A 13,015-nucleotide genomic window follows, 5' to 3' on the forward strand; every position below is an offset into this window, starting at 1 on the left:
ACATTAGACTGCCTCAAGTTGTTGCTCAGATTAAATAAAATGACAAAACTTTTCTTCTACATATAAAAAGTGCAACATTAAACAGTTTCAAGTCAACTCGGCCTCAGATTAACTTTTCTTTTCCCGCCCCCAGCCTTTAACCCTGGTGACTTTCACTCAATCTTCATGTTTTTTTGCCAGAAAAATCAGTTTATCCACATTGTCTGCAGAAAGAAGAAGTGGGTCAAAATCTAGTTTTTAATGCAATATGGTCTTAAATCTGCTGCTATAAAAACATTTGTTATTGCTTTAGCCCTGCCTGACTCGCCGAGGAGAGGCTGCTTGAATGCGGTGTTTGCACCACGCTCGTCTTTTTCTTCGTTGAAGCGATGTTCACTTGGGGGTGGTGACGCTTCGAATGGGTTAGCATGATTGACGTGTTGTCAGAAGCATACCCTACCGCTGCTGAACAATGTCGGCAAACCGCTTTCGCTTTGTTGTCGTAGCCCGGTCGCTGCTAGCATGCCGTGTGTTGTGCCTCGGTGTGCATTGTTTACACCACGTGTGGTACGCCACTTAATATGTCCGTGTGGAAACTCGTTCGGTACACCTCCGAACCGAACCGAAACCCCCGTACCGAAACGGTTCAATACAAATACACGTACCGTTACACCCTTAATACTTATGGCATGTACTGTATATAAAACCTTGACGGAAGTGTTTGGATGTTTTAGGCGCTTTATAGACAGAATAGATCGACTCCTATAAGCTCTATTATAAGCGGACTTTGATCGCATTTATTTACTAATCAGAATGCATTAAAAAAAAAAAAACGTGATCTTGTCTTACAGAAGGATTGACAATGATAGGCAAAATTCCGAAAAACGTGCCCTTCCCCTTTAATGATGTTTATCGTTAGTTTCAGCCCTTATAAGGACTAAAGTGACCATTAATGAATACCACCGCAGTCAATTTTGTTTTGACGTGAAGGGAGAAGATAATGTTTGACGATAACCATAGACTAAGGGTGTAACGGTACGTGTATTTGTATTGAACCGTTTCGGTACGGGGGGTTCGGTTCGATTCGGAGGTGTACCGAACGAGTTTCCACACGGACATATTAAGTAGCGTACCGCACGTTGTGTAAACAATACACACTGAGGCACAACACACGGCATACTAGCAATGACCGGGCTACTACAACATGCAAAAGCCAGAGCTGGAAGACTCTCCTGCCTCGTTAAGATCTCCCGTTTAGGAACATTTCAGCTTCGCGGTGCGATACAACAATGGATAACATCGCTTCAACGAAGAGAAAGACGAACAAACACAGCTCCCACCGCATTCAAGCAGCCTCTCCTCGGCGAGTCAGGCAGGGCTAAAGCAATAACAAATGTTTTTATAGCAGCAGATTTAAGACCATATTGCATTAAAAACTAGATTTTGAGCCACTTCTAGGGTGGAAGAACAATGAGCTCATATATCCTCTTACTGCCAAGTTAGCCAGGCACTACCTCGCCATACCTGCTACCTCCGTGCCCAGTGAAAGGCTATTTTCCACAGCTGGAGACATTTTAACTGCAAGCAGGTCTGCTCTTTCTGCAGACAATGTGGATAAACTGATTTTTCTGGCAAAAAACATGAAAATTGAGTGAAAGTCACCAGTGTTAAAGGCTGGGGGGGGGGGAAGAAAAGTTAATCTGAGGCTGAGTTGACTTGAAACTGTTTAATGTTGCACTTTTTGTATGTAGAAGAAAAGTTTTGTCATTTTATTTAATCTGAGCAACAACTTGAAGCAGTTTAATGTTGCACTTTATATGTGGAAAGGTTTTGTTAAGAAACCAATTCTGAGCAATGTTAAAAGGATAAAGCCATTGTTTACACATTTTGGTCCCGTATTTTTCGGTCTACAAGTCGCAGTTTTTTTTCATAGTTTGGCCGGGGGTGCGACTTATACTCAGGAGCGACTTATGTGTGAAATTATTAACACATTAGCGTAAAATATCAAATAATATTATTGATCTCATTCACGTAAGAGACTAGACGTATAAGATTTCATGGGATTTAGCGATTAGGAGTGACAGATTGTTTGGTAAACGTATAGCATGTTCTATATGTTATAGTTATTTGAATGACTCTTACCATAATATGTTACGTTAACATACCAGTTGGTTATTTATGCCTCATATAACGTACACTTATTCAGCCTGTTTGTTCACTATTCTTTATTTATTTTAAATTGCCTTTCAAATGTCTATTCTTGCTGTTGGCTTTTATCAAACAAATTTCCCCACAAAATGTGACTTATATATGTTTTTTTCCTTCTTTATTATGCATTTTCGGCCGGTGCGACTTATACTCCGGAGCGACTTATACTCCGAAAAATACGGTAAATAAATAACCAGAAAAATGTGTTGTTTTCTTACTGTACCGAAAATGAACCGAACCGTGACCTCTAAACCGATGTACGTACCGAACCGAAATTTTTGTGTACCGTTACACCCTTACCATAGACCCAGACAAGTAGGGAAAGGGGTACTAATCAATATGGCTGCAAGTCAGCTGTGTTTAGTCTCAGTGGAAAGGGACTCAACACCCGACATGGTCCTCACTGTTGCACCTGTACACAAGTAATCGTTTCAAAGTTTTACTAAAGAACAGTTGACTGCAAACTTCCCTAAACACCACGCCTGAGTCGAATATTATCGAAGCTTGAGTACTTTTGCCATGGTTACTTTCTAGCGATGTCCGATAATGGCTTTTTGCCGTTATCCGATATTCCGATATTGTCCAACTCTTTAATTACCGATATCAACCGATACCGATATATGCAGTCGTGGAATTAACACATTATTATGCCTAATTTGGACAACCAGGTATGGTGAAGATAAGGTACTTTAAAAAAATAATTTATAAAATAAAATAAGATAAATAAATTAAAAACATTTTCTTGAATAAAAAAAAAAGTAAAACAATATGAAAACAGTTACATAGAAACTAGTAATTAATGAAAATGAGTCAAATTAACTGTTAAAGGTTAGTACTATTAGTGGACCAATCATGTGTGCTTACGGACTGTATCCCTTGCAGACTGTATTGATATATATTGATATATAATGTAGGAACCACAATATTAATAACAGAAAGAAACAACCCTTTTGTGTGAATGAGTGTAAATGGGGGAGGGAGGTTTTTTGGGTTGGTGCACTAATTGCAAGTGTATCTTGTGTTTTTTATGTTGATTTAATAATATTTTTTTTTTAAACGATACCGATGATAAAAAAACGATACCGATAATTTCCGATATTACATTTTAACGCATATATCGGCCGATAATATCGGCCTGCCGATATTATCAGACATCTCTATTAACTTCTTTTTACACCTGTTCTTACATGACGCATGTTAAAAACAATACAACGCCAGGTGTTCTATAAGGCCAACAAGCGTGCATTATTAATGAGTACACCTTGCGGCTTCCTATGTACGCCACTTTGCAATTTGTCGGCATTTTCTCCCACCGCTCTTGTGCAAACAAACACCACAGACCACATGAATCACTTTACAGGACATCCAACCTCAGCAACCCTCTCGTGTTACGCACCCATTCCTTTACTTGGTTTTGGGTAACAATTAAAAAACCGTAAGTGATTTACGTCATGCTCACGGAACGTTGAAGCAGGTGCATTGCAACAACAGGCACATTTAACTCAGGGGCCACAAAAATGTCAATAATGTAGAAGACCTGAAGCTAAACATGCTACCTTTATAATGCTAATAAAAGGCCTACTGAAAGCCACTACTACCGACCACGCAGTCTGATAGTTTATATATCAATGATGAAATCTTAACATTGCAACACATGCCAATACGGCCGGGTTAGCTTACTAAAGTGCAATTTTAAATGTCGCGCGAAACATCCTGCTGAAAACGTCTCGGTATGATGACGTCGGCGCGTGACGTCACGGATTGTAGAGGACATTTTGGGACAGCATGGTGGCCAGCTATTAAGTCGTCTGTTTTCATCACAGTATTCTGGACATCTGTGTTGGTGAATCTTTTGCAATTTGTTCAATGAACAAAGGAGACAGCAAAGAAGAAAGCTGTAGGTGGGAAGCGGTGTAATGCGGCCGACTGCAGCAACACAAACACAGCCAGTGTTTCATTGTTTACATTCCCGGAAGATGACAGTCAAGCTTTACCATTGGCCTGTGGAGAACTGGGACAACAGAGACTCTTACCAGGAGGACTTTGAGTTGGATGCGCAGACACGGTACCGTGAGTACACTTCCAAACATTTGATCGCTTGCCCGTACGTGCGTGCCGCTATGTGCATGTCACGTACGTAACTTTGGGGACTTTGGGGAAATATATGTGCTGTATGAACTTTGGGGAGGTGAACGGTACTTTGGGCTGTGGGATTGAGTGTGTTGTGCAGGTGTTTGAGTTGTATTGGCGGGTTATATGGACGGGAGGGGGGAGGTGTTTGTTATGCGAGATTAATTTGTGGCATATTAAATATAAGCCTGGTTGTGTTGTGGCTAATAGAGTATATATATGTCTTGTGTTTATTTACTGTTTTAGTCATTCCCAGCTGAATATCAGGTCCCACCCGCCTCTCACAGCATCTTCCCTATCTGAATCGCTCCCACTTCCCTCTAGTCCTTCACTCTCACTTTCATCATCCACCAATCTTTCATCCTCGCTCAAATTAATGGGGAAATCGTTGCTTTCTCGGTCCGAATCGCTCTCGCTGCTGGTGGCCATGATTGTAAACAATGTGCAGATGTGAGGAGCTCCACAACCTGTGACGTCACGCTACTCGTCTGCTACTTCCGGTACAGGCAAGGCTTTTTTATCAGCGACCAAAAGTTGCGAACTTTATCGTCGATGTTCTCTACTAAATCCTTTCAGCAAAAATATGTCAATATCGCGAAATGATCAAGTATGACACATAGAATGGACCTGCTATCCCCGTTTAAATAAGAAAATCGCATTTCAGTAGGCCTCTAATAAAGGTAGTTTTGGCTGTTTGATAGTTGTTAATTTAAAGCCCAAAATGTTCATTTTTTAAAAGTTGTACAAACCACAAAAAATACCCAACTTGATGTTAAAAGTACCTTAAAGGGAAACTAGAGTTTTTTTTGGATTGTTGTCTATAGTTCACAATGATGAGGTACAAGAAGACAAAAAGGTTTTTGTTAGCAGCGTGACCAAATCGCACTGACCTCACTCTCTGGGCTTATGTCTGCTCCAACGTTTAACGCTCTTCTTCGTGTTAGCTTCTAGAAGCAGCAGTTTATCCTCCGTTCGTAATTAGGCTTGGAGAGCGAACGGAAGCGACAACAAGTAAGCTAGCTAGTTGGTTAGCTAACTAGCGAGCTTGTTTCGGGGCTCCTGATCCTCCTGCAACTCAGTGCGGCGTTTAGGAAAGAAGAACAGCGAGTACCTGATTTATACAGTTGTGGAATTAACACATTATTATGCCTAATTTTGTTGTGATGCCCCGCTGGATGCATTAAACAATGTAACAAGGTTTTCCAAAATAAATCAACTCAAGTTATGGAAAAAAATGCCAACATGGCACTGCCATATTTATTATTGAAGTCACAAAGTGCTTTTTTTTTTTTAACATGCCTCAAAACAGCAGCTTGGAATTTGGGACATGCTCTCCCTGAGAGAGCATGAGGAGGTTGAGGTGGGCGGGGTTGAGGTGGGGGGGGGGTGTATACTGTATCGTCCCGGAAGAGTTAGTGCTGCAAGGGGTTCTGGGTATTTGTTCTGTTGTGTTTATGTTGTGTTACGGTGCGGATGTTCTCCCGAAATGTGTTTGTCATTCTTGTTTGGTGTGGGTTCACAGTGTGGCGCGTATTTGTAACGGTGTTAAAGTTGTTTGTACGGCCACCCTCAGTGTGACCTGCTGAGGCGAGCGTTTAACAAACTTTGTTTTAATCGTATCTTTGATATTTCACTTTAAAAAAACGCGAAAGTGATATTTTGACACGGAACTTAATGTTTAAAAAGCGGACATTTCACATGCGTAAAGATTTGTTGTCAGTCCTTTTTTAATGAAGTCACTAAAAGGATTAGAGAAGTTCTGGAAACTTGAAAAATTCACACAAAGTACATTAAACAAAAAGGCGAAACGATACAAGAAAAAAATACATGTTCCAGGGAAATTTCACTTTATTTGGAATTTTGGGTATAATTTACAATCCTTTTGAGGGACAAAAACTATTTTTTCTTTTTTAATGCATTATAACTTGTAAATATATGTAAATATAATTCTGCTTACAATTGAGCCAATGGGAGCAATGAAGTCATTGCGTCTATTTTAGAGATGTCCGATAACATCGGACTGCCGATATTATCGGCCGATAAATGCTTTAAAATGTAATATCGGAAATTATCGGTATCGGTTTCTAAATTATCGGTATCGGTTTCAAAAAGTAAAATGTATGACTTTTTAAAAACGCCGCTGTGTACACGGACGTAGGGAGAAGTACAGAGCGCCAATAAACCTTAAAGGCACTGCCTTAGCGTGCCGGCCCAGTCACATAATATCTACGGCTTTTCACACACACAAGTGAATGCAAGGCATACATGGTCAACAGCTATACAGGTCACACTGAGGGTGGCCGTATAAACAACTTTAACACTGTTACAAATATGCGCCACACTGTGAACCCACACCAAACAAGAATGACAAACACATTTCGGGAGAACATCCGCACCGTAACACAACATAAACACAACAGAACAAATACCCAGAAACCCGTGCAGCACTAACTCTTCCGGGACGCTACAATATACCCCCCCCCCCACCTCAACCTCCTCATGCTCTCTCAGGTAGAGCATGTCCCAAATTCCAAGCTGCTGTTTTGAGGCATGTTAAAAAAAAAAAATGCACTTTGTGACTTCAATAATAAATATGGCAGTGCCATGTTGGCCTTTTTTTCCATAACTTGAGTTGATTTATTTTGGAAAAAACCTTGTTACATTGTTTAATGCATCCAGCGGGGCATCACAACAAAATTAGGCATAATAATGTGTTAATTTCACGACTGTATAAATCGGTATCGGTAATTGAGAGTTGGACAATATCGGAATATCGGCAAAAAAGCCATTATCGGACATCTCTAATTAAGACAAGTACAAAAATAAAAAAACCTCTTCACACTTGTGAATTTCCTTAAGCCACTTTTTCACTTTTGTGAAGAACATTTTAATGTCCGACTGTGACTTTAACTCCAGTGGCAAAACTTCCACAGATGTGAGGCCGTCACTGAGAAGGCGGACTGACCCAGAGTCGCCCGGCACCTTTTCACTCTACAGCTCCCACCGACTGCAGCTCCAGTCTGCACACCTTCGCGACTGTACCTTTGTACTTCTTGACACATCACATCAGGGGGCTAATCCACTTAAAAACAGCTTTTAAAAAATGAGAAATTTATAAAATGATCAAAACTCATCGTGTTATATTTTCCGGTAATATGGCAATGGTGATGCTTCATTGGTTTTTGGTCAAATACCTTTAGTGCAGTGGTTCTTAACCTGGGTTCGATCGAAACCCTAGGGGTTCGGTGAGTCGGCCTCAGGGGTTCGGCAGAGCCTCCGCCGCGGAGGTCAAGACACGCCCGACTCATCGTGTAAATAAAAACTTCTCCCTGTCGGTGTATTATGGATACCCCCAAACAATGTTCCCTCTAAGTTTCCATATGCTTGAGCAAACGCAAAAACTCCTTGAGCATTCGGTGGCGCACATGTGAGCGACGTCAGACGTCACACCTGTCCCAAACCTGACCAAATAAGTTCAATGTTTTATTGTTGTAATGAAATGACAGCAGTCATTTCCATGAGATTATTTTCTAATATAAGTGTTTTGGCCCACTTACAATGACTATAACATATTGTTTTTCATGAATTGTGTACTAGTATTATATGTCTGGGTGGGGGGGGTCCTGCTTTGGAAATAATGTGTACGGTACCCCTTTCAGATATCGCATTTAGTTCCCACTAAAACATTCACATGTTGCACAATGAGATGTAAACATTGGATTATGTGTACATTCCTGCAACTTTCTGTTTGGAAAATATATCTTTATTAGTATTTCTTTATTATAATAACATCATTGTATGATTACGGTTCGGGTTCGGTGAATGCGTATATGAAATTGGTGGGGTTCGGTACTTCCAACAAGGTTAAGAACCACTGCTTTAGTGATTGTTTATATAATGACAACAGAGGCTTCACTACACATCTCGCGGCCTGTCCCCAGACCGTGACACAATAAGACATGATTCCCGAGCGCGGCCACCGCTGCTGCTCACTGCTCCCCTCACCTCTGTTGAAGAGATTCCTTTAACCTACTGATGCGTGTATATAAATGCTTGATTTATATAGGCTAGTAAGGTAAAGTTTCGTACCTGACAAGTTGGGCTACCTTGCTTCTGCAGCCTTCATCTGAGGTGTCACGTGATGTTAGCGTGACGCCCCTCACCTCCCAGTGGGGGAGGGTGATGGGTCAAATGCAGAGGATAATCTCACCACACCTAGTGTGTGTGTGTGTGTGTGTGACAACCATTGGTACTTAAACTTATTTACTCGTTAGAATGCATAAAAAAAGAATTGTGAATGATGGGCATTTCCCTTTTATTACTAATAACAAAGAGTTGCTTTTAAATGGGGCAGCACGGTGAAACAGGGGTTAGTGCATGTGCCTCACAATACGAAGGTCCTGAGTTCAATCCCGGGCTTGGGATCTTTCTGTGTGGAGTTTGCATGTCCTCCCCGTGACTGCATGGGCTTCCTCCCACCTCCAAATACATGCACCTGGGGATAGGTTGATTGGCAACACTAAATGGTCCCTAGTGTGTAAATGTTGTCTGTCTATCTGTGTTGGCCCTGTGATGAGGTGGTGACTTGTCCAGAGTGTAGGCTGAGCAATGTTGGGACTAACGGGTTACAAAGTAACGCGTTACTGTAGCGCCGTTAGTTTCGGCGGTAACTAGTAATCTAACGCGTTATTTTTTATATTCAGTAACTCAGTTATCGTTACTACATGATGCGTTACTGCGTTATTTTACGTTATTTTTTATGTAGTATCGGCTAGAAACAGAAGATCTGAGTGTGTTTTATTGGAGCGCTGCGGTGTCGTCCTTCTGAATCTCTTGTGTCACAAGAGGCGCGCTCGGTGTGGGTGTGGGAAGGGGAGGGGGTGTGGGGTGCGCAATACAACGTAAACCGTTGGCCAACCAAAAAGTAACCACAGAACACTATTGTTCTGTGGTTACTTTTTGGTTGGCCAAGCGGACGTGACGACAGGCTGTCCTCACTCAGGTCCGCACGGACCTGGAGGGGGCGTGCCTTAAGTCCGGCTGGAAATCGGGAGAAATTTGGGAGAATGGTTGTCCCGGGGAGAGGCACTGAAATTCGGGAGGGTTGGCGAGTATGAGATATTCTCACTTCTTTTCTTTTGTCGGGCACAAAGAAAAGAACATTTTAGATAAATGGAAGTTGTGTCTTGGATCAAAGATCCCGTCTACTGCCCAAAACATCAATTCAAATCTGCCTGGTTAGGCTTTGTGTATGTCACGTGTGCCTTCCTTAGGTGAAGCCAGGTTTACAGCTATGTTGTTATTATGCTATTTGTTACTTATGTATGTTATGTTGCAGCTATTTAAAATAGTTTTGTTAATTTGTTCTGGCCTGAAATAAATTGGCCCTTTGTGTGTTGTATGTAGACCACATTGCTAAGCAGAGTTCAGTGATGCAAATGCATGTCAAGTTGATCAACACATTGTATTATTCTCCAGTGCAATAACAGTACTGAAATGAAGGCTATAAGGGCATTACTGAAATGCGATTTTCTTATTTAAACGGGGATAGCAGGTCCATTCTATGTGTCATACTTGATCATTTCGCGATATTGCCATATTTTTGCTGAAAGGATTTAGTAGAGAACATCGACGATACAGTTCGCAACTTTTGTTCGCTGATAAAAAAAGCCTTGCCTGTACCGGAAGTAGCAGACGAGTAGCGTGACGTCACAGGTTGTGGAGCTCCTCACATCTGCACATTGTTTACAATCATGGCCACCAGCAGCGAGAGCGATTCGGACCGAGAAAGCGACGATTTCCCCATTAATTTGAGCGAGGATGAAAGATTTGTGGATGAGGAAAGTGAGAGTGAAGGACTAGAGGGCAGTGGGAGCGATTCAGATAGGGAAGATGCTGTGAGAGGCGGGTGGGACCTGATATTCAGCTGGGAATGACTAAAACAGTAAATAAACACAAGACATATATATACTCTATTAGCCACAACACAACCAGGCTTGTATTTAATATGCCACAAATGAATCCCGCATAACAAACACCTCCCGTCCATATAACCCGCCAATACAACTCAAACACCTGCACAACACACTCAATCCCACAGCCCAAAGTACCGTTCACCTCCCCAAAGTTCATACAGCACATATATTTCCCCAAAGTCCCCAAAGTTACGTACGTGACATGCACATAGCGGCACGCACGTACGGGCAAGCGATCAAATGTTTGGAAGCCGCAGCTGCACGCGTACTCACGGTACCGCGTCTGCGCATCCAACTCAAAGTCCTCCTGGTAAGAGTCTCTGTTGTCCCAGTTCTCCACAGGCCAATGGTAAAGCTTGACTGTCATCTTCCGGGAATGTAAACAATGAAACACCGGCTGTGTTTGTGTTGCTGCAGCCGGCCGCAATACACCGCTTCCCACCTACAGCTTTCTTCTTTGCTGTCTCCATTGTCAATTGAACAAATTGCAAAAGATTCACCAACACAGATGTCCAGAATACTGTGGAATTGTGCGATGAAAACAGACGACTTAATAGCTGGCCACCATGCTGTCCCAAAATGTCCTCTACAATCCGTGACGTCACAGGCCGGCGTCATCATACCGAGACATTTTCAGCAGGATATTTCGCGCGGAATTTAAAATTGCACTTTAGTAAGCTAAGGCCGTATTGGCATGTGTTGCAATGTTAAGATTTCATCATTGATGTATAAACTATCAGACTGCGTGGTCGGTAGTAGTGGCTTTCAGTAGGCCTTTTATTAGCATTATAAAAGGTAGCATGTTTAGCTTCAGGTCTTCTACTTTATTGACATTTTTGTGGCCCCTGAGTTAAATGTAGAAGCTATTCATGTGCCTGTTGTTGCACTGCACCTGCTTCAACGTTCCGTGAGCATGAAGCTTTAAAAAAAAAAAAAAAAGTAGAAGTAGTAACTACATACCGTATTTTCCGCACTATAAGGCGCACCTAAAAACCACAAATTTTCTCAAAAGCTGACAGTGCGCCTTATAACCCGGTGCGCTTTATATATGGATAAATATTAAGATTCATTTTCATAAAGTTTCGGTCTCGCAACTTCGGTAAACAGCCGCCATCTTTTTTCCCGGTAGAACAGGAAGCGCTTCTTCTTCTACGCAAGCAACCGCCAAGGTAAGCACCCGCCCCCATAGAACAGGAAACGCTTCTTCTTCTACTGTAAGCAACCACCCGCCCGCGTAGAAGAAGAAAAAGCGCGCGGATATCACCGTACGTTTCATTTCCTTTGTGTGTTTACATCTGTAAAGACCACAAAATGGGTCCTACTAAGCGACAGGTATCCGGTTCATGAAAAGACGCAATCTCTCCATCCGCACACGGATTACTATTTCACAGCAACTGATATTCCTGTGAACCGCACTGTGGATACAACGGGAGCACGTACGGTGAATATTCGCACCACAGGGAATGAGAAGTCATCCTTCACTGTGGTTCTAGCTTGCCATGCTAATGGCCAGAAACTTCCACCCATGGTGATATTCAAAAGGAAGACCTTGCCAAAAGAGACCTTTCCAGCCGGCGTCATCATAAAAGCTAACTCGAAGGGATGGATGAAGAAAAGATGAGCGAGTGGTTAAGGTAAGTTTAAGTTTACGCGAAGAGGCCGGGTGACTTTTTTCACGCAGCTCTGTCCATGTTGATATACGTATGTTTGTGATTGCACATTTGCGTACATTTTGGGAGTGAACAGAGTTGTTAGAACGCTGGTTTTTAATATATTATTAAAGTTTGACTGACCTATCTGACTGTTTTTTTGACATTCCCTTTAGCGCAGTTAGATGCGGCTTATAACACGGGGCGGCTTATAGGTGGACAACGTTTTGAAATATGCCGTTCATTGAAGGCGCGGCTTATAACCCAGGGCGCGGAAAATACGGTAGTTACTTTTCACAATAACACATTACTTTTTGGTGTAAGTAACTGAGTTACTTTGGAAATATAGTAAGTAGTAACTGGTCTTCAGTAACGAACCCAACACTGAGGCTGAGATAGGCTGGATCAAATGGATGGATACTTTTAAATGCAAGTGTAACACTGTTTTTTTTTTAAGCCTTTTGGAAGAAAACACATGCATCATTGCAGATTGTGCAAGTTGACGATGATGTCATATAGACCACGCCCATAGCCACGCCCCCCAACGTCATAGGTATGTTGGCAATCTGGGGGGGAAACCTTGAAGGGTGTGACGCTCTTTGAGAATGTGTGCCCTCCCGCAAATACCGATACAAAAAAAATAACATTGCAATAAATAAAAAGCGTCTTACCCGTGTAACCTGCAATCCAACCCCAGGACGACACCATGGCCAGCATCCATTTAAACATCATTCCTTCCAGCTGCCAGAAAGTGAACCGCTGCCATATTCTCAGCGGCTGCAGCACCAGCAGACAGAGGCAGTAGGACGGGATGGCCACACAGTTGTTGAGGAACATGAACACGAAACGCAGCACCGACTTGAGCAGAACCCAGCCCAGTTTCCCGGCCTCGTCCACCAGCTGGGCCATCGTGATCCTCTCCGCCTGCAGAAAGGGGGGAGAAAAAAAAAGGGGAAGGGACAAATCTGTGCACGCTCAGGAAGTCTTCTGCTTGATAGGGAGAGCGCTCGCAAAAACGAGGTCATGGTGTGACACTTGAACGCACCATTTCTCTATCTGGAGCTAGCTCAGTGG

The 13,015-nt window shown here is 42.4% G+C and overlaps 1 protein-coding gene across 1 annotated transcript in view; it reads right to left on the reverse strand.

The window, feature by feature from the left end:
- The window catches only part of lpgat1 (lysophosphatidylglycerol acyltransferase 1), a 133,692-nt gene that overhangs the window by 120,101 nt on the left and 576 nt on the right, over window positions 1–13,015 (reverse strand). The window contains exon 2 of the mRNA XM_061986992.2: window positions 12,613–12,865. Coding sequence (XP_061842976.1) covers window positions 12,613–12,850 — 238 coding nt within the window. The 5' untranslated portion in view covers window positions 12,851–12,865. The remainder of the gene's footprint in view (window positions 1–12,612; window positions 12,866–13,015) is intronic.

Source organism: Nerophis lumbriciformis, linkage group LG26, assembly GCF_033978685.3.
Source record: "Nerophis lumbriciformis linkage group LG26, RoL_Nlum_v2.1, whole genome shotgun sequence".
NCBI classification, from domain to species: Eukaryota; Metazoa; Chordata; class Actinopteri; order Syngnathiformes; family Syngnathidae; genus Nerophis; species Nerophis lumbriciformis.